The sequence below is a fragment of the Myotis yumanensis genome, unplaced genomic scaffold (genome assembly GCF_028538775.1).
Source record: "Myotis yumanensis isolate MYYU_CA2020_CCGP unplaced genomic scaffold, mMyoYum1.0.hap1 SCAF_8, whole genome shotgun sequence".
Lineage (NCBI taxonomy): Eukaryota > Metazoa > Chordata > Mammalia > Chiroptera > Vespertilionidae > Myotis > Myotis yumanensis.
Genome location: NW_027223759.1, coordinates 50,305,119 through 50,327,359, shown reverse-complemented (window position 1 = coordinate 50,327,359; position 22,241 = coordinate 50,305,119). Strand labels below are relative to the sequence as shown.

At 40.6% G+C, this 22,241-nt stretch overlaps 1 protein-coding gene and 1 non-coding gene across 3 annotated transcripts in view; one reads left to right on the top strand and one right to left on the bottom strand.

Annotated features, from left to right (window-relative positions):
- The window catches only part of SCN2A (sodium voltage-gated channel alpha subunit 2), a 96,120-nt gene that overhangs the window by 37,034 nt on the left and 36,845 nt on the right, over window positions 1–22,241 (top strand). For both annotated transcript variants that reach the window (XM_070422838.1, XM_070422839.1), the window contains exons 15-17: window positions 9,053–9,226; window positions 10,500–10,856; window positions 14,647–15,126. In XM_070422838.1, the coding sequence (XP_070278939.1) occupies window positions 9,053–9,226; window positions 10,500–10,856; window positions 14,647–15,126 (1,011 nt within the window). The remainder of the gene's footprint in view (window positions 1–9,052; window positions 9,227–10,499; window positions 10,857–14,646; window positions 15,127–22,241) is intronic.
- LOC139015915 (small nucleolar RNA U13) lies at window positions 11,661–11,761 on the bottom strand. The gene has a single exon (XR_011472563.1). It is a non-coding gene; the product is annotated as a small nucleolar RNA U13 (small nucleolar RNA).

Sequence of the window (22,241 nt, the reverse complement as noted above, 5' to 3'; positions counted from 1 at the left end):
ATCCCCTCATCCAGGCTGGCCAGTCACCCAAGCGGGACCCCCACCCTGATCCGGGACACCCTTCAGGGAAAACCAGCCGGCCCCCACCCCTGCACCAGGCCTCTGACCTATATAGTAAAAGGGTAATATGCAAACTGACCCTAACAGCAGAATGACTGGGAATGACTGGTCACTATGACACAGGCTGACCACCAGGGGGCAGACGTTCAATGCAGGAGCTGCCCTCTGGTGGTCAGGGCGCTCCCACAGGGGGAGCTCTGCTCAGCCACAAGCCAGGCTGATGGCTGCCAGTACAGCAGTGGTGGCAGGAGCCTCTCCTGCCTCCTCAGCAGCACTAAGGATGTCTGACTGCAGCTTAGGTCTGCTCCCTGCTGGCAAGTGGACATCCCTCGAGGGCTGCCAGGCTGCCAGAGGGATGTCTGATTGCCATCTTAGGCCAAATCCCCTGAGGAGCAGGCCTAAGCCAGCAGGTGGTCATCCCTCAAGGGGTCCCAGACTGCAAGAGGGCACAGGCTGGGCTGAAGGACCCCCCCCCCCCCCCCCCCCGAGAGTACAGATTTTTGTGCACCGGGCCTCTAGTCTATACTAATAAAAGGGTAGTATGCTTATTAGACCAGACATCTTTCAGACGACCTTCCATATGTCCTTCCTGACAAAGCTGGGCCCAGGCAAAGCCGCCGCCCGTGGTCCCAGGTGCCAGCGCCTGTAGCCTGGGAGACGGAGAAAAGCCGCGTGCCCCGTGGTCCCAGGCACCAACGCTTGCAGCCCAGGAGATGGAGAAAAGCTGCCTGTCCCTTGGTCCTAGGTGCCTGCAGTTGGCCTGGGTGAAGCCGCCTGCCTATGGTCCCTTGTGGCTACAGCCTGCCCAGGTGAAGCCGGCCGGGTGTTGGGTGCCTGTGGCTGGCCAGAGGGAGGGAAGCCTGGGTCCTGGGTGCAGGGCTGAGGCAGAGGTAGTTAGGGGCAATCAGGAAGACAAGCAGGCAAGTGGTTAGGAGCCAGCAGTCCCAGATTGCTAGAGGCATGTCTGACTGCTAGTTTAGGCCCGATCCTTGTGGACATCCCCTGAGGGGTCCTGGATTGGAGAGGGTGAAGGCTGGGCTGAGGGACACCCCCATGCATGAATTTCATGCACTGGGCCTCTAGTACAAAAATAAAAGACTAAAATCAATAAAAGTGGGAATGAAGAAGGAAGAGAGAATCTCACTATAAACCTTATAGAAATAAAAAGGAGTATAAAGAATAATACAAACAATTGTATGCCAACAAATTAGATAATCTTGATAAAATGGAAAAATCCCTAGAAAGTAACAAACTACTGAAACTGACCCAAGAAGAAACAGAAAATCTGCAAAAGCCTATAACAAGTACAAATTGAATTAGTAATTTAAAAATAATATTCCCACAAAGGCAAGCCTAGGCCAAAATAGTTTTACTGGTTAATTCTACCGAACGTTTTAAGAATTAGCACCAAGCCCTGGCTAGTGTGGCTCAGTTGGTTGGAATGTTGTCTTATACACTGAAGGGTCTTGGGTTTGATTCCCATTCAGGGCACATACCCAGATTGTGGGTTCCATCCCAATCAGGGTGTGTACAGAAGGCAGCCAATCAATGTTTCTCTTTCTCTCTCTAAAATCTAAATTAAAAAAAAAATTGATGCCAGTTCTTCACAAACTGTTCCAAAAAAATAAAAAATAAAAAATTAGAAGGGAATACTTGCCAACAAAGTTGGGAATTTGAAGCAAACCAAGAAAAGAAATTGGACAAATACTTTGAAACCCCAGATGGCTACACTTTAGGAGTAAAAATTATGTCCGAGAACCAGAAGTATTAACTAGAACAAAGAGTAAACCAAAGCAACCCTACCCTAATTAAATATAAAACCAAGGTACTGTAAGTTTCAGGTGGCCAACCTATAATTTAACTGCCTGCTAGAAAAATATCAATACTCTTTAATGGAAAATAATTGAATCAAAAATCGCTACAACACATCATCCATAGCACATATAAGATTATGTATTATGTGAAGAAATAGGTAAATATGACTCACAATTGTGAGAAAAAAAACACTCAATAGAAATAGAACCAGAAATGACAGAATTGATAGACTTAACAAAAGAGAATTTTAGTGGAACTATTATTAAAAGGAGGTTTTAAAGGAGCTATATATGTATAAACATTTGAAAGGAAAAAAATAATCACAAATAATAAACAGATGGAGAATATAAACATATATAAAGATATATCTACACTAATAAAAGAGAAACATGGTAATTAGCGTACGACCGCTACCCTTCCCATTGGCTAATCAGCATATCCTTATGGAAATTAACTGTCAGCCAAGATGGCGGCCAGCAGCCATGCAATGAAGCGAACAGGGAGGCTTGCTTGCTCCAGTGATGGCGAACTCCAACGTTCCCCGCCTGACTTGCCGGCCTCTCAGCGGCAACTCTAAGCAACTATCTTGCAAATATAGAAGCTAAACAAAACCCCAGAAACCGGCTTTCAGTCAGCCAGGCTTCAGCCAGCCATACTGCAACATTGTATCAATGTTTTCAGCAGCCAGGCCTCAGAGCTAAAGCTGGCCCAGAATAAAATAAAAAAAAAGAAAAAAGGAGCGGTTGGGAGCTTCAGTCACCCGCCAGCCTGAAAACGGCCCTCAGCCCCTCAGCCAGACTGGCCAGGCACCCCAGTGGGGACCCCCACCCTGATCCAGGATGCCCTTCAGGGCAAACCAGCCAGCCCCCAAAGGGTAATATGCCTCCTGGCACCGGGATCAGCGGAGCAGCGAGGCTCCCGGCACTGGGATCAGTGTGACAGGGGGCAGCACCCAAACCCCCTGATCGCCCTGCGGCTCTGTGTGTGACAGGAGGTGGGGCCACAACCTCCCTATCTGCCCTGCTCTGTTCATGACAGGGGAAGGCGCCCCAACCCCCTGATCAGCCCTGCTCTGTGCCTGATAGGGGGGAGCTTCCCAACCCCCTGATCGGTCCTGCTCTGTGTGTGACAGGGTGCGGTGCCCCAACCCCCCCCCCCCCCCCAACTGGCCCTGCTCTGTGTGTGACGGGGTAGAGCCATAACCTCTCATCGGACCTGCCCTGAGTGTGACAGTGGCGGCGCCCCAAACCCCTGATCGGCCCTGCTCTATGGGTGATAGAGGGCGACGCCCCAACCCCCCTCCACGGGCCTTGCTCTGTGTATAACGGGGTAGAGCCATAACCTCCTTATTGGCCCTGCCCTGAGTGTGACAGGGTGCAGCGCCCCAACCCCCTGATCCACCCTGCTCTGTGTGTGACAGGGGGTGGTGCCCCAACTGCTTTATCAGCCCTACTATGTGAGTGACAGGGGGGATCTCCTCAACTCCCCTTTCGGCCCTGCTCTGTGCATGACAGGGGGGAGCTCCTCAACCCCCTGATGGGCCCTGCTCTGTGTGTGACAGGGGGGAGCTCCCCAACCCCCTGATCGACCCTGCTCTGTGTGTGACAGGGTATGGAGCCCCAACCCCCCTGATGGGCCCTGCTCTGTGAGTGACAGGGGGCAGTGCCCCAACCCCCTGATCCGCCCTGCTCTGTGCGTGACAGGGGGTGGTGCTGCAACCTCCCCATCGACCCTGCCTTGAGTGTGACAGGGGGCGGTGTCCCCACCCCCCAATCGGCCTACTCTGAGCGTGACTGAGGGTGGCATCGCAACCTCCCGATCCACCCTGCTCTGTGCATGACAGGGGGAGGTGCCCTAACTCCCCAATCGGCCCTGCTCTGAGCCTGACCAGGGGCTGAACCTAGGGATTGGGCGTGCCCTCTGCCACCCGGGAGCAGGCCTAAACCAGCAGGTCGTTATCTCCCGAGGGGTCCCAGACTGAGAGAGGGCACAGGCCGGGCTGGGGGACCCCCCTCTCCCCCGAGTGCACAAATTTTTGTGCACCGGGCCTCTAGTGTTTATATAAACACTAGTGGCCCGGTGCACAAAATTTGTACAGGGGGGTTGTCCCTCAGTCCGGCCTGCACCCTCTCCCATCTGGGATCCCTTGGGGGATGTCTGACTGCCCCTAGGCCTAAACCAGCAGTCGGACATCCCTCTCAAAATCCAGGACTGCTGGCTCCTAACTGCTCATCTGCCTGCCTGCCTGATTGCCCGTAACCACTCTGCCTGCTGGCCTGCTCACCCCCAACTGGCCCCTCTTACCAGACTGATCGCTCCCAACTGCCTCCCACTGCTGGACTGCTCGCCCCCAACTGGCCACCCCTGCCAGCCTGCTCACCTCCAACTTCCCCCTCCACCGACCTTATCACACCCAACTCCCCTCATCTCCTGGCCTGATCGCCCCTAACCACCTCTGCCTCAGCTCCGCCACCATGGCTTTGTCTGGAAGGACATATGGAAGGTCTCCTAGAAGGTCTCCTAGTCTAATTAGCATATTACCCTTTTATAAGTATAGATAGAGACCTGGTTCATGGGTGGGAGCCGGCTGGTCTGCCCTAAAGGGGGTCCCAGATCAGGGTAGGGGTTCCCTTGGGAGGCAGGGCCAGCCTGGGCAAGGGGCCTGGGGTGGTTTGCAGGCTGGCTATGCCCCTATTGGGGTAGGGGTCCCCACTGGGGGTCATGCCTGCCTGGGGAAGGGGCTGAGGGCCGTTTTTAGGCTGGCCACACACTCTTTGGGGTGGGGGTCCCTGCTGGGAGGTGTGGCCGGCCTGGGCGAGGGGCTGAGGGCAGTTTGCAGGCTGGCCACACCCCCATTGGGGTGAGGGTCCCTGCTGGGGGCTGGGTGGGCCTGGGAAAGGGGCTGAGGGCTGTTTGCAGGCTGGCCATGCCCCCATTGGGGTGAAGGTCCGTGTGGGGGGCGTACTGGCTTGGGCAAGGGCCGTTTGGGGGCGGTTTGCAGGCCGGCCAAGCCCCCAGCTTTGTTCAGAAGGATGTCTGGAAGGTCTCCAGTCTAATTAGTATATTACTCTTTTATTAGTATAAATATAAAAATGAAAACTATAAAAAGCAATCATTTTAGAACTGAAAAGTACAAATTCTGAAATGAAAAACTCACTGGATGTTTAACTAGTGCCCTGGGTTCCTGGGAACTTACACGATAGAAATCAAGAGTGTAACCACAGGATCAGGACTCAGGCAAAGGTTTATTAAATAGATTGTGCTCACAAGGGAAACAGTGTCCAATGGGGAAATAAATGGCTGCTGCTTCCAGAACAAAAGCTGGGAACAGTTTTAAAAGGCAGAAGCCTGAAGTCTAATATTTAGAGGCGGGGACTCTTTGGCACCTGTGCAGTGGAACTACATACTTCTTCCTACATGGACTGTCTCATTAGCATGTTAAATCTCCACTCAGGTGTGTGTTTTACTGTTGTAAAGAGGGTAAGGTCACCAAGCAGTCATTCTGGGGCTTAACTGTGTCTGCACTAAGGTTGAGAAATTCCCTTTGCCTGATAAAGTGGTATTTGGTGCAGCTTTGTCTGGTGCTAATTAAGTACAGGGTTTGAGGGGCAACTGACAGAAATTACAACTTTTCTAGGAGAGGCACAGTTTGTCAGAAGAAAGGGTTATTAAACTTAAAGCAAATCAATAGAAATTATCTAATTTGAACAGCAGAAAAAAATGAAAGAAAAAATGAATTTGAGTCTCACTAATCTGTAGAATACTATTGAGTGGCCTAATCTATATATATAAAAGGCTAATATGCTAAGTGTCAGACCATCTGACCTGTCGCTATGATGCACACTAACCACCAGGGGACAGATGCTCAATGCAGGAGCTGCCGTGACGCACATTGGCCATTTACAGAGAAATGGCACTGCGGACCTGGCACCCACAAAGCAACACTCAGCTTCTCACAAGTGGGACACAGGCTCCACCATTACCCTGAAGCAACAACCCACCAAATCACAGCTGATGTTGCCAAGACCCTATGGTTTAAAATGCACCCACAGCCCAGCCCCGCCCAGAAACGGTGGCTGTGGGTGCTGGGTAATGACATCATTTAGCAACACCTGGCTTCTTCTCCCTAGGGACTAGCCTCCTTGCAGTTTCTCCAGCCCAGGAACATGACTTGCTTTATAGCCAGGTGCAAATGCTTTACACTTTAACCAAATGTCTGTGAAACATTTTCCCATGCCTCATCTCATTTGATCCTCACAAAAGTCCTGGAGTAGGTAGATAGGAGAGTCAGTGGAATCCTATTTTCTTTTCATTAGCTGGAAAATGGAGACTTAGAAAGCTTAGAAACTTGACCCAACTGAAAAGAACTAATAAATGGTGGACCTTGAAAATGACTTCAGGTTTTCTCACTGTGCAGAATATAGTCAAACACTTAAAATACAGTTAAATATTTTACCCTTTGTTCTCCCTGTGTGATCTACAATAATAATCTGCTTCATGTTGATATTTACCACTGTTTGTGTTGCTGACAATTACCTGAAAGAGAAAAGTTGGGATGCTTCACTGGACTGGAAAAAAAATCAGCTAAATCAGAAAGCAGGTATAATTAAGCAAGCTGATTCTACATATATAAAAGGCTAAGTTGACTCACACATGCATGATACATATGAAGCTCTCACTGGCGCCAATCGCACATGTGTGATTGACACTTCCATTATAGAGAAAGGGCGAATGGCTATATTAAAATATTTCTTCTAATTAATTCCCTTTCAATGTGCACAAATTCATGCACCTGGCCACTAGCATTTGTATAAGGGAGATCCAGAAGGAGAAAAGAGAGAGAGTATGGAAGAAAACAAATATTTGAAGAAATAATGGACAAATTTTTTTCCATTGAAAAAATATTAACTTAGACATCTTAATAACAAATTATAAAATTTCAGTGAACATCAACAAGAATAAATATAAAGCAAAATACATTGAGCACAGCTCAGTCAAGCTGCTGAAAAGAAACTTTCAAACAGCCAGAAGACAAATATTTTAAACAGTTATGCACCACATTTCTGCCATAGACAGTCCACAATGGAAGTCCCATCTACACTAATAAAAGACAAACATGTAATTGACTGTACCTTCGCTACCCCTTAAGCCACGCCCACCAGCCAATCAGAGCAACTATATGCAAATTAACCCAATCAAGTTGGCGGCCGGCAGCCACGGAGCTGGAGCGAGCAGGAGGCTTGCTTGCTCCAGTGATGGAGGAAGCCAAGCTTCCCTGCCTGCCGAAGCCAGCTCTGAGCTCCACTGAAAGCAACAAAGTTTCAATTACAGAAGGTAAATAAATCCCAGAATAAAAAAAAAAAGAAAAAAAGGAGAGGCTGGGAGCTTACGTCGCCAGGGGGCTTGGCCAGCCTGAAAATGGCCCTCAGTCCCTCACCCAGACTGGCCAGGCACTCCAGTGGGGACCCCCACCCTAAAGGGGGTGTGACCAGCCTGGAAACAGCCATCAGCCCCTCACCCAGGCTGGCCAAACCTCCGTGGGGTGAGTGTCCCCACTGGGGTGGACATCCTCCGAGAGGTCCCACACTGCAAGAGGGCATAGGCCGGGCTGAGGGACCCTCCGAGTGCACAAATTTTTGTGCACTGGGCCTCTAGTAAGATTATAATGGAACTGAACTATTCCTATCATCTGATGATGTCATAGTTATAGTATTGTCATAGCACATTACATTACACAAATACCTCTCTGTTGCTATTGCCAACAGTATTCAATATAATGATATGCTGAGTAGGTTTGTAGCCTAAGAGCTGTAGGGAAACTGAATTTGTTACACAGAAATATGTCTCTCTTGCATAAGGATGATTTTATTTTAAACTGGTTAATTTTAAGAAGCAGTAGACAAAGGGAGCTCTATAGATGAAATAGAACCCTTTGCAAAAGACAATTACATTTTTAAAAGAAATTTCCATTTGTAAGGGTGCCTCCCTGCTATACCAGGAAGAGGGGATGACCTTATCTCTAGAAATTCTTATCAATGCAGATGCAGGACTTAAACTTGCATAACAACCTTATCCCTGTTTACTGTGCTTTTCCTGGTAACCCTTCATAACTGACTCCCCTGACCCCCAACATCTTCTTTTGTCTCTAGCTGCAGATGGTATTTACGGTGGTGGCTTCGGCCATTTTGGTTTCCCTGGATGTCCTATGTATACGTGCTATTAAACATTTGTGTATTTTTTTTCTCCTGTTAATTTCTTTTATTACAGGAATGTCTGAGCCAAGAACCTAGAGGGTAGAGGAAAATTTTTTTCTCCCCTACAGAGCAATAGGCTATAATATACAGCCTGGATGTGTATGTAGTAGGCTGTATCACTAGGTTTGTGTAAGTGCATTCTTTGAAGTTCACACAACAACAAAATTGCCTTAGGACACATTTCTCAGAATGCATGCTTGTCCCCAAGCAGCACATGACTGTAATACAAAAGGGACTAACATCTCACTGGAAACAATTAAGGCCCTAAGAAAGCAGCCTGATGAAAGAAAGAAAAAAGATAAAACGTTAATTTTAAAGAAAGGGCGTTTCATTTGATCTTTATATTTTATATGTATATGGATCTTTTAAAACTAAGAAACAAAATATCAATTGATACAGTTGTACAGAAAAAAAATGGAGAATGGGAAATATTGCTTCTAGTGGCTGGGCATTATTAATTTTTATTTAAAATTTTTTTTTTAGCATTTTTACCATCTGAAGGGTGAGTGGTGACCATGTTTATTACATAGGGATGTTAAGTGCATTCTTAGCACTTAACAACCCTGTGGGGCCATGGGAGAAAACCAACTACTAGGCAATCATTTGGTGAGTTTTTGGAAGGTTAGAGAGATCAAAGGCAGATTCAGGCAGTTGACCACAATGAGTGAGCTGAGCCTTTCATATAAGAATGTAAAAATAAGAATGTTAACTTTATTATCTTAACTTATGTGCTCTTCATCACTTGATAAACCTTAAATATAGTAAACAAATATTGATTTGAATACAAACCATTTGAGGGAATAGTTTGCTGGACTTAAACCGATTTTTAAAATACAGAATTATGATTTCTTAGCGGTAAATGACTCAATAATTATTTATGTTTTTAAGATTATTCACCCATGTAATAAACATTTCTCATTTAGGTCTTCACTGGGATCTTCACCGCAGAAATGTTTCTCAAGATCATTGCCATGGATCCCTATTATTACTTTCAGGAAGGCTGGAATATTTTTGATGGTTTCATCGTGAGCCTTAGTTTAATGGAACTTGGTTTGGCAAATGTGGAAGGATTGTCAGTTCTTCGATCATTTCGGCTGGTAAATTAATTGGGGGTATCCATAATATTATTCTAATTAATTTAATTTATTTTCACCCTTTCTAGTAACCATTATGGTATTTTACATAGTCACAATATTATTTGAGTACATTTTAAAAACAAACCAGATTGCTCCAATCAACTGAGCCACGATTAGTCTCAAGACAGTGTTCTGAAGTCTGTTTAGAATTCCCCTTACCACTTTCAAATTTCATATTTGAGTTGAGATCTTTAGAGCTGTGGTCTTTTCCCCCAGCCTTCACAGAGAGCTGTGGATCTAATTTGAAGTCAGAAGAATGCAAAAAATAGAATAAACGTTAGAAATTATTACATAAAAGTAAATATGGGCAACTCTTTTAAAAACTGTTTAGCAAATCGTTGTGATAATGTGATGCAGTTTAAGGAAATGGGAAGCAAAATATCATTAGCATCTTGCTTAGAATGTCAGGCATTTTTGCATTAATTACCCTCTGGGAATAATTTAAACATTATGGTACTTATATTTGATTCTTTGAGTCACTTAGATGCCATTAAATAATGTACTATCACTGGCCTGACATTTGTTGAAGCATCAGAAATAAAATGTTGCTGCTGTTTAACCATAAATGGTATTTTAGAGGCTTCTATGAGCTAAAACAACCAATGAGTCAGGCACAGGGGTGGAGAGACATTTACACACTCTAATGAGTTGTTGATTAATTAAATCACTGAAGACATAAAGGTTGACAAAATGCAGCTTTTACTTAAGTCAAAGTATTTCTTCTTTGAATATAATAAATCTTTAAAATATAGCTTAATATTACAGTAAGCTAAAGATACAGCAATCTATTTTTTTAATTAGTTTTTTTCTCTTGTACATTATGTAATTTGTTTTAATTTTGTCTGCATCTTTGCATTTTAACATGATATTTTAAGTACACTGAAAAAATATATCCACTAAGTGCCCATTTTTAAATATTGAGAGCCTCTACTTCTCTGAAACAGTCTTAGTTAATTACCATTAAATCTGAAATACCTCAGTTCCTTACAAAAAAAAAAAAAAAAAGAAGTATTTACATGTGCTTATGTAAGATTCTGGGGAATTTGGTGTATCTATTTCCACATGAATAGTGCCCCATGATAGAAAAATAAGCTGATAACATTTTCTAGATAATAGTTTGACACACAAATAATTCATCACCCTATAATTGAGACATTGGAGATTTTCCACATAAATAGATTTATAGATTCTTTAGAAGACAGGACAGTAACAGCTTTCTTGATTTTGTTTCCAGCTCCGAGTTTTCAAGTTGGCAAAATCCTGGCCCACCCTGAACATGCTCATTAAGATCATCGGCAATTCAGTGGGGGCTCTGGGTAACCTCACCTTGGTGTTGGCCATCATCGTCTTCATTTTTGCCGTAGTCGGCATGCAGCTCTTTGGTAAGAGCTACAAAGAATGTGTCTGCAAGATCTCCAATGACTGTGAACTTCCACGCTGGCACATGCATGACTTCTTCCACTCCTTCCTGATTGTGTTCCGCGTGCTATGTGGAGAGTGGATAGAGACCATGTGGGACTGCATGGAGGTCGCTGGTCAAACCATGTGCCTTACTGTCTTCATGATGGTCATGGTCATTGGAAACCTAGTGGTATGTAAAAACAGTTTTCTCATTTTCAGTAAAATATAATGTAACCATATATAAAACTATGTTCAACTGAGGAATGTTTTATATGTTGTTTTTTGTATCAAGGCCAGTTCCAATTCTCAATTATTCATTATTTCAGGAGCTAGGTAGAGTTTATACTATTGAAATTCATGTATTTTTATTTTTATTTTTTCTTTATTGATTAAGGTATTACATATGTGTCCTTATCCCCCCATTACCCCCCACTCTCCCCACTCATGCACTCCTCCCTGGTGTCTGTGTCCATTGGTTAGGCTTATATGCATGCATACAGGTCCTTGGGTTGATCTCTCCCTCCCCTACCTTCCCTCTGAGGTTTAATAGTCTGATCAATGCTTCTCTGTCTCTGGATCTGTTTTTGTTCATCAGTTTATGTTGTTTATTATATTACACAAATGAGTGAGATCATGTGATATTTATCTTTCTCCAACTGACTTATTTAGCTTGGCATAATGCTCTCCAGGTCTATTCATGCTGTTGCAGATGGTAGAAATTCCTTTTTACAGCAGTGTAGTATTCCATTATGTAGATGTATCACAGTTTTTTAATCCACTCATCTGCTGATGGGCACTTAGGCTGTTTCCAAATCTTAGCTATTGCAAATTGTGCTTCTATGAACATCTGGGTGCATATATCCTTTCTGATTGGTGTTTCTAGTTTCTTAGGATATATTCCTAGGAGTGGGATCACACATAAGTATTTTCAGAAGTGTTTTAATTAGTTTTTCTTATTGAGATATAATTGACATATGTAACATAATTTTTTTCACATCATATGGGTAATGTGCTGATGTAACAAGGTTTCAGAGAGGCATATCTCACACGAGAGCATGAACACCCAATCATCACGCTTATGACCTACAAAAGGATCTATAACTAACTCTTAAGATACGTTTTGAGCCAAAGTTGTTCTTCATCACAAAACCTCCTGGTTCCTGGTCGTGGAGAAGGCCATTTCTGGTTTTTATTTTTCAGTTCTTATGCTAAAGCATGGAAGGGTTACTTAGAACAGCCACTCGTTTCATTTATAAGTACTAACAACGGTATTACTTGAAGTGTTTCAAATTTGAGTTTTCCACAAATTGGAGTTAAAAAAAATTAGTGATCCTCTCAGCCCATTAAGAGTACATGAAGTTTTGGGTGCCTAAAACTAGAGTATGAGCAAGTAACATTGACTCAACAATCACTTACTATCATGTCTCTGTAAAATGAACCATGCCCAGCACCTCTGTACTGAGTCCTGGAGGCATGGGAAAGATGATAGGAAAATAAATATGGCACAGTGATAATACATTTACTCGAACAGAAGTAAAAATAGGAAGTCTCTAATACATGTCAAAGATATAAAAACAAACTGCCATATGTCAAGTTCTCAAAATGACAAGGAAAGGTTTTGTCAAGGAATTTGGACTTGAAATATCTTTAATTGAGGTGTAAGTTTTAACTTGGTAGGAAGAAAGGTTGACATATCTATTTTGAGTTGTCCAGACATAATAGTTCCCCAAAATTTTACATGAATCAAGATATGTTAATATTCTTTTCCCACACTCATACCAATGAGGCCTATTGTTGGAAATGAGACTTACAGACTAATTACTGGTTTTATTCATGAAAATACCTTTATTCCACAATCTTAAACTCAATGTTAGCATCATCATTATTTTATAGTAAACATTCATTTGTAATATTTTCAACCATTGTATAAATATAGTGGTCATGATTTTCTGAGTCAAAAAATAAATAATCTGTTTTTTTATCTAGTAAAAGGTATATTTTTTTTTCTAATTTGGCAAGTTATCTAGGCAGAAAAATTTGTATAATTACATAAAAATCAAAGCATATTTAAATATATTAGAATTACTTTTGGTTTTAAAAATAAAATTATAATAAACTATTATTGTCCTAGAAAATTCAGGTTACATGAGCAAAATTGCATCCCAATTAAAACTTTTTTTTTCTTTTTCACTGTACTATTATCTACATAACTAAGTAGATATGTAAGTAGATAATTAAGTAATAATTAAGTTTCATTCTCTTTTTGAATGAAACTTAATATATATATGTGTGTATATATATATATAGATATATATATATTACTAGAGGCCCGGTGCACAAAAATTTGTGCACTCGGGGCGGGGGGGGGGGGGCCCCCAGCCCAGCCTGTGCCCTCTCGCAGTCTGGGACCCCTCGGGAGATAATGACCTGCTGGCTTAGGCCTGCTTCCGGGTGGCAGAGGGCAGGCCCAATCCCTAGGTGCAGCCCCTGGTCAGGCTCAGAGCAGGGCCGATTGGGGAGTTGGGGCGCCGCCCCATCATGCACAGAGCAGGGCAGATCAGGAGGTTGCGATGCCACCCTCAGTCACGCTCAGGGTAGGGCCAATTGGGGGGCTGGGGCACCACCCCCTGTCACACTCAAGGCAGGGTCGATGGGGAGGTTGTGGCGCCACCCCCTGTCACGCACAGAGCAGGGCCAATCAGGGGGTTGGGGTGCTGCCCCCTGTCATGCACAGAGCAGGGCCCATCAGGGGGGTTGGGGCTCCGTACTCTGTCACGCACAGAGCAGGGCCCATCAGGGGGGTTGGGGCTCCGTACTCTGTCACGCACAGAGCAGGGCCCGTCAGGGGATTGAGGAGCTCCCCGCTGTCACTCACAGAGTAGGGCCGATAGGGGAGTTGGGGCACGGCTCCCTGTCACACACAGAGCAGGGCGGATCAGGGGGTTGGGGCGCTGCACCCTGTCACACTCAGGGCAGGGCCAATGGGGAGGTTATGGCTCTACCTTGTTACACACAGAACAGGGCGGATCAAGGGGTTGGGGTGCCTTCCCCTGTCACAAACAGAGCAGGGTGGATAGGGAGGTTGTGGCCCCGCCCCCTGTCACACACAGAGCCGCAGGGCGATCAGGTGGTTTGGGCGCTGCCCCCTGTCATGCTGATCCCCGTGCCGGGAGCCTCACTGCTCCGCTGATCCCGGTGCCGGGAGGCATATTACCCTTTTACTATATAGGATAGAGGCCTGGTTCACGGGTGGGGGCTGGCTGGTTTGCCCTGAAGGGTGTCCTGGATCAGGGTGGGGGTCCCCACTGGGGTGCCTGGCCAGTCTGGGTGAGGGGCTGAGGGCTGTTTTCCAGAAGCGAGTGACTGAAGCTTCCAACTGCTCCTTGTTTTCTTTTTTTTTTTTTTTTATTCTGGGCCAGCTTTAGCTCTGAGGCCTCGCAGCTGAAAACATGGATACAATGTTGCTAAAGCCCGGCTGACTGAAAGCCGGTTTCTGGGCTTTTGTTTAGCTTGTTATTTGCAACATAGTAATAGTTTCTTAGAGTTGCAACTGAGAGGCCGGAAAGTGAGGCGGGGAACGTTGGAATCCGCAGCAAGCAAGCCTCATGTTTGCTTCAGTGCCTGGCTGCCGGCCGCCATCTTGGCTGACAGTTAATTTGCATATACTCACTGATTAGCCAATGAAAAGGGTAGCGGTCGTACGCCAATTACCATGTTTCTCTTTTATTAGTGTAGATGCAACAATGGTTTCAGTAATTTTGTAATGACTAAAAAGGAAATGATGTTAATAGCATCATTTTATATTAGCCAGGTATTTATTTCATTCACTTTTTTTCCCTTAAGATAGTTGATTATGAGCTAGAAAAAAAATTAAGTTTATGAAAAAAAATCAAGTTTAAGAATAATTTTGGAAAACTTAAAGTCAAGAACCATTGAAATGACAGAATGTTTTGATCACCTAATTTCCTATTGTATTTTAGGTTCTGAACCTCTTCCTGGCCTTGCTTTTGAGTTCATTCAGTTCTGACAACCTTGCTGCCACTGATGATGATAATGAAATGAACAATCTCCAGATTGCTGTGGGAAGGATGCAGAGAGGAATTGATTATGTTAAAAGAAAAGTACATGAATTTATTCAGAAAGCCATTGTTAGGAAGCAGAAAGCTTTAGATGAGATTAAACCTCTTGAAGATCTGAATAACAAAAAAGACAGCTGTATTTCCAACCATACTACCGTAGAAATAGGCAAAGATCTCAATTATCTCAAAGATGGGAATGGAACTACCAGTGGCATAGGCAGCAGTGTAGAAAAATATGTCGTGGATGAAAGTGATTACATGTCATTCATAAACAACCCCAGCCTCACTGTGACTGTACCAATTGCTGTTGGAGAATCTGACTTTGAAAATTTAAATACTGAAGAATTCAGCAGCGAGTCCGATATGGAGGAAAGCAAAGAGGTAGGAGATTTTAAATAAGAAGATATTTTGGTATTAAGCTTTAAAATATCAAACTATTTAAAATTATTTTTTCTTTCAGTAAGAAAATTGGAAATATCAATTGATACATTTTCTATGGCAAATTGGTGATAAATCAGTGATATGTTAAAACATAGCTAGACAAGTAATCTGCTAATTTTCAAGTATTTACTATTTTGAATTATTGACAATATTAAAAATCAGATTAATATGAATTTTTCTAAGTATTGAAATATAAATATAGATTTGTAAAAATGCCTCAGATTATCCACTTTCTTCTTTATAATTCTCCCAAATGATTTTTTTTATATGTATCAAAAATACTTGTCGAGAAGGTAAGTTCCAATTCTGACTTTGCTATATTCTTGGCTCTTAGGAAATACTTCATAAAATGTGATTTTATTTAGTTTGCACAAGCATATTTATTCATGGAAAATCTGATTGGAATCTTGGCTTGATATTAATATATACTTTCATATTTTGTGAAGTAAATAATTTTTTAAGGAAGTGAAGATATTGATGAGGAATCACACTGAAAAATATTGGTAACTCTATTGAGCCCAGTGCCTGCATAATATTTTATAGAATGTAAAATTGTGCATTTAATAACTACAATAAGAGTCTTGGTAGTTTAAAGTATTTTTTGATTTACCACAATTATGAGTATCAGAGTATGTTTTTGTTTGTTTATAGGTTAATATGTGCAGAGTTGGGGTAAAGAGAAAAGGAATTGAAATCCTCAGTATTTAATTGTTTACCTATACAAAAATATGGGTGGCTTTCCCAGTAACAAAAGCTTGCATAAATAAATAAAAATACCAACCATCACCAAAGATTTATCTTTATTTGTCACTGGAATTGATTGGCAGGGAAAATAAAGACCCCTTTTACTGTTCTTATTCTAAAAAAGATAGATGATTTGGGGGAATTTGAAGCATTAAAGTATAAAATTTAAGTAGTGGAACAAAGTATAATTAGGAATCAGTTAACAAAAATTATTAACAAAAATGTATTTCTAAGAAGGGAACTTTAGATATTTCAGTCAGTATTCCTATATGTATTCCATAAAATTACTAAAGAATATGCCATTTTCTATTCTTTCTTGTTTATAAGTTAAATAGTATTGCTAATGCAATAATTAGGTAGAAGTAGATGTTAGCTTAATTCAAGGGAATTTTAAATATAGGTACTAAAATTATATGTAAGTAACAAAGTTATAGCGACTAGTTTCACAGAATAGTGATGAAATTCAAGGGAAATATTTTAAAACCTTATAGCCCAGGGCAAAGAATCACTGTAGTTAGTTGAAGTGAAATGTTTACTAGTAAGACCATTATTTTAAGATTAAATATCTTAAGATATGGTTAATAAAATTTTGGATATGCATAGTTGGTTGGTCTATGCTGAAATGGTAGGGCCTAATTTCTGGTATTTTATATCACTAGAAGCTGAAGTCAGAGGTTGGAAAATAAAATTGGGTCATTACATTTTAATATCTATTCCCCTCTTATTGTTTTGACATTATTCTTAACAGTTAATATTTCCCTTATAGAAAGGGAAGTCAATTTTTATTTGTATGTATGCTTAGAGTCTTATATAAACTAAGAATGAATTATAAATAATCAAACGTTTCAGCCCTCGGTCAGATTAAGCTTTTGGCTAAGTTTGAGTATTTTTTGAAGTGTAGATAACTTGTCATCCAGTCTTCTTTATTCAGAAATTTTAAAGTCTCAAGCTTCTCCAAAAGAACATGTATTATGCCTCACCTCAAAGAATTAGGTTTGACATTAGAAGAGCATCCAATAAACTGGGGATTATAGCAGGAAAATCCAAACTGTCTTCCCAATTTTTTCCTGTTATCATTAAATTTGTCATTTGTTTTCTGTATGAGTTAAGTACTCCAAAATAATATATGTGACCTCAGTACTTTGGAATTGGAGGCAGACAACTGATCTCCCCATTGTAAATAAACTTATTTTATTGCTTCAGCTATGGAGTCCTCTCAATACCTTCCCACCGTAGAGATTGTTACCTGGGTGTTAAAATATATTATTTGGAGAACTTTTCAATTATGGATTCATCTCAAACTTCCTAAATATAAACTCATAAATGAATAAAAGATTATGTAATGGTTTAGGTAGGGAATATGTGCAGGCTTTAATCTTTTGGTATTTAATGTGGTAGGTCTAACACTAGAAGACAAAAGAGAATTGAAACAATCCAAATATTCCCACCTGAGATGTCTGATTTAGTGTTCTGTCCTCAAGTTATTTTTATCTTGTCCTTTTCTTAGCTGGTGGGATGGGATTATGCTGTTCAATATTGCATGTAGAGTTGTAAGAAATGGTATGAGGCTTATTGATATTCTTTTCTAAGTGGTTAAAAATATTAAAGGGAAAAATAGAGCACTTTTTAATTTTTGGAATGCCTAAGTGATTTCCTTTTTATAGGGCAGATTACCCAAGTGGGCCAGAGGTTGTTTAGGTGCTTGAACTAAATACTCTTCTATTTTGTCTTTGCCAAATTTGCGTGATTCTTTGATAGTTCCGTAGATTTTCTAGAGCATATCATTTTAAATTCATCATGATCATGCATGTTTTAACTCCTATGTTGTTTTTACTATATTTAATGTGATTCCTTTTACACTTTGTGATTTTTGAATGATTGATTTTTCTCGAGAGTTTTAATAATGTTGAAAGCATGCTTGATTTTTCAAAGTGAAATTTACTAGTGCAATCTGGTGACCTTCACTGCTTACCATTCTTACCTCTCACAGGAGTAAAATCAAGCTGGAGCCATCAAGAACGCAACGCTGGTGTTTTTTAACCAGCCAGAGGCTCGTGCCACCACTTTTACCCAGGTTACCCAAGCAAGTTGTACATATATAAATAGAATCAGTTTCTAAATGAATTTTGACTGGCCTGCATGTTACTCAGCTACATTCCTTGCCCATCCATTGGCAGTAAAATAAAACATGCACAGCTTGCTCTTATGCTGGTCAGGCAAGTCTGGCAACCCAACTTTTAAAAAATGATTTAGCTGCTAGTTTCCTTACTAGATTTTTAATGGAAATTATGCTCAGTGTAAAGTAGAAGTGCATGCCTTTATGGATTATTTAATTTCCATTTAACGTTACAGAGTTTTTAACATGCTGAGGGCCTAAAGGAGAAATGTAGGTGCTCTTTGAAAGACTCTCACAGAAAAGCTTTCTGTTGCCATCCCCCCCTCTGTTAAATTTATTTTTCAATTACCCTTTTTTTTAATATAGCCTCAACGAGTGCGCTTTGTTGGTAATTATTTTTGTTCAGTATCATATTAAGTTTTTCTGAAGGGTAGTCTGCAAATTAAAGCAATCCTTTATACATGTGCAAACTTCCTGAAGGATGCCTTTATGTTATAATAATGTAAATGAATGGGAATGTTTATGTTTTGGCTGCTATCAGCATGGGTATAATTTTTATCTGCTTAATTTTAGAGAAAATAGCATTGCTTTATCTAGCAATTGACCAAAAGTATTTTGCATTTAGAATATGACCCCCTTGGAGATTCTGTTGTTTACCCCTAAAAACTCCTAAAACTGAAAAAAAAAAAGAAATATGTTTTTTTATACAAAAAAAAGACAGTCTTAAAGGTGGTATTTTCAGAAAGAAAATAGATCTGAAATCCACTTTCTTTATCCTATTCTTCTTCAGTCCTTTGTGTTTTTGTCTCTCCTCTATTGTATCCAGACCTGCTGGGAAATTTTCTCCTGAAAAATATTATTTAAATATGCCACGCAGACTCTTATACAGGGGAAAAAATCATTGTGAGCTCTTGTTTCTTTGGTGTTTTTGAAAATGAGGGACCTCCCTTGTCATGTGACTACAGAAATGAGCGTTATCCCATTCTGTGAGATCCATTTGGTGGATTTTTCATTTCCTGATGTTGAAATCAAACATTTTAGCACAAATCAATATGTGCTAAAATATGCTAACCAAATTACTCGACCTAATGATTTTTTTAAGATTATTAGTTTGTCACTTAGATGCGGTTTCCTCTCCTTCTGTCATCAAAACTATGAAACAACCTTACCATAAGCATATCTGCTTATTTGGGAGGAGAAATGATTGTGCCATTCTTGTAGCATTCTCTTATCCTTTAGAATAAAATATTCAGTCACTGGCACTCTAGATTCCATAAAAGGTAATGCCTCATATATTGGAGGGATGATATATAAAATGAGACCTTAGAAGTATCATTGCTCATGATTTAACACATATACACAGGGACTAGAAATACTTTTTCCTATTTATAATAATTCTTCAGAAAAAGCATGACTCTTTAGGATAATGGCTTGTTTTTCTCAGTTTCCTTATTCTCTGAGTATCCCATCTGTGGTGTGCCTTTGTTGAGAGGTAGATGGGGAAAAGCAGATTTGGCTGCAGTAAGTATAGAATACAAACCAAATGGGAACTGATTTAAATTGACTTCATTTATTCTCAACTCTCACATTATAGTTTCCAACTTTTTTAATAGGTCTCTGATCCTCCTTTAGGAAACACTGTCAGTTTTCTAAAAGAGTATATATGCATACTTGTTACCGATTAGGGCTACCTGCTGGGACCTCGGTTCTTTTCATCCACACAGAAAAGATTTTAAGGTCAACGAAAATGAAAGTAAAGCAAAATGGGGTTTATTGAAGATGCATTACAAAGGAGGCACATGCCAGGAGAGAGAGAGAGAGAGAGAGAGAGAGAGAGAGAGAGAGATTGGCCTTGAATTTCTGGGTTTAAAGTGGAGGTTTTCTGGGTGGAGCCTTTCATTTGTATTCAGGGATGATTGCCAGAAACTATCTTTCTTCTGGGCATGCCCTTACCCATAATGCATACAGAAAAACCCATACAGGTGAGGGGTGAAAACCAAAATGCAAGTTTTTATTATAATTAGTCCAGGCCTTAGTAAGGTCACGTTGTCACTGAGGTCATGTCCTTTTCCTCTGAGCTTGTGCCAAGAAGCAGCTGGCTCCCATTTGCCAGTGACAGTCTGAAGGCAATGTTGGTCCGATCCTAGGGCAGGCCTCACCGCAGCCGCTCATGTCTAACATACTGAATTCTAATACTTAAGAGGTGTGTGTGTGTGTGTGTGTGGGCGGGGGGTGGCGGGGGGGGGGGGGGTGGGGTGGGGAATGTATATGGAAGGTTTGGGTAAGCAATGGTGGGATGAGTTCAATACATCTATGATTTTATCCTGGAGAATGTGTAGTTCTCAAAGGAAAGTTTTCCAGTGGGATAGTGAGGAAGGGAGAAAGAAAGCTCTAAACAACCCGTAAGAACAAAATGAGTAAATATGTGTGTTTTGGGGCCACTAGTTCTCTGCTGAAGGATAGGCCATAAAGTTTCCTTTTGCCATCCCAAGAAAGAGATTTAAGATCCTGAGAGTCATAGGTCAGAAAATTTTGTAATATATTCATTATAAAGAATAAAGTATTTTCTGGAGAATGCAGTACATTAGTAATGATACTTTTGATTTTTTCCATCTCCTTTATTAAGAAGGTAACAAGGACTAAAGTGTAGTACTAAAGTGTAACTTTGGCCTTGAGCCTATCCCAAAGCAAGCAAGACCAACACTTTCGTTGTTCCAGTGTTAAGATTTCTCATGTAAAATGACCCAGAGCTGTCTTTAAGTACAGGTTAGTACTAGGATCCACGTGGGACAAAGGATTGCCATTCTTAAGGACCAAAATGTTAGTTAGATATGGAATACTTGATTTAATCTATACTTGAATGATCCTTTTATTTTTAAAAAATATTATTTTATTGACAGAGATTAGAATATACTAGTCTTTTTTTCTAAATTATATACAATGTTTACTAATTGAATTTTTAAAAAATAACTGCATAACAAGAAACACGTGTGCTTATGAAAATCTTAATAGGAAGTAAAGTTTTCTCTCCCTTTTTCTATTTGATTAATTATTTTTATAAATACTTATACTTTCTGAAAGAAGGACAATTATTTTGGCACATTGATGTTTAATAATAATTTATCAATGATGTAGAAAGCAAAAGAATTATATGTTTAAAAATACAAACTGAATATTTGTGTCTTGACATTTATTTATTAGATCACTAAGCAAAATATGGTTTTGCTCTGCTTAACTCCTAAAATTGGAATTACCCAGCTCTTAGAAGAATCCAGGTTTTAAATAATATGAGCCGTATAATGAAGTTTGCACTTTAAAAATGTTTAATATTTACATTTAAAAGTAAATGATTGCCAGTGCTTTTATTCATAGCAAATAAAAATTTGCTATTCCTGTTTGATATCTTAACTATCCTGACATTGGATTTGTATTTTGTTAAAGTTTAATGAGGTAAGGGCTATGCTAACAATATCAGTCAGTCTATTGTTTCCCAATAAATAAGCTCAGACAATAAAAAGATAACCTACCCATCTAAATTTAGCAAGGAGAAGTAGAACATGTCAGGTACAGAACTTGAAACTATAGAACTGGTTTTATTTCTAGACAGTTAATATTTTGGTCTCTTACTCATATAGCATTTTGTAGTGAACTATGCCTAGACTGAAGTATGACAAGCAGCCTTTATTTGACAATTCTTTTTTAGGTGTATGGGGACTAATAGTTCCATATAATGATGTGTGTGAAGTTGCACTGTAGTGAGGATTGATTGTAATTATGACCTTTTCTGGAGCTGAAGATTTTTATAGTCTTAGATTCATTTGGTTTTCATAGGTACCTTACAGATTTTAACTTTTAGTCAACATATTTTGTATAATTATGATATTTATCTCAGGTGATTTAAGAAAGTCATTACATTGAGGTTATCTAGAAAGATTTTATAAGTCAGAATTTCAAAATATAAATATAACCTGAACTAATACTACGTTCATGATCATGAGAGATGGTAAATGACAATATCATGAGAACTATTTTAAACCTACAATGTTTGATTACATGTTAAGTCTACTAAATGTTTTAAATAGATAAACATTGGGTTTACCTCTGAATCTTCAAAGAAATTATTTAAGGAAAAAAGGGGCACAGAAGCTCTAGAGTCCAACTACTGACTCATTATGACTTTTGAGAAGGTCATTTA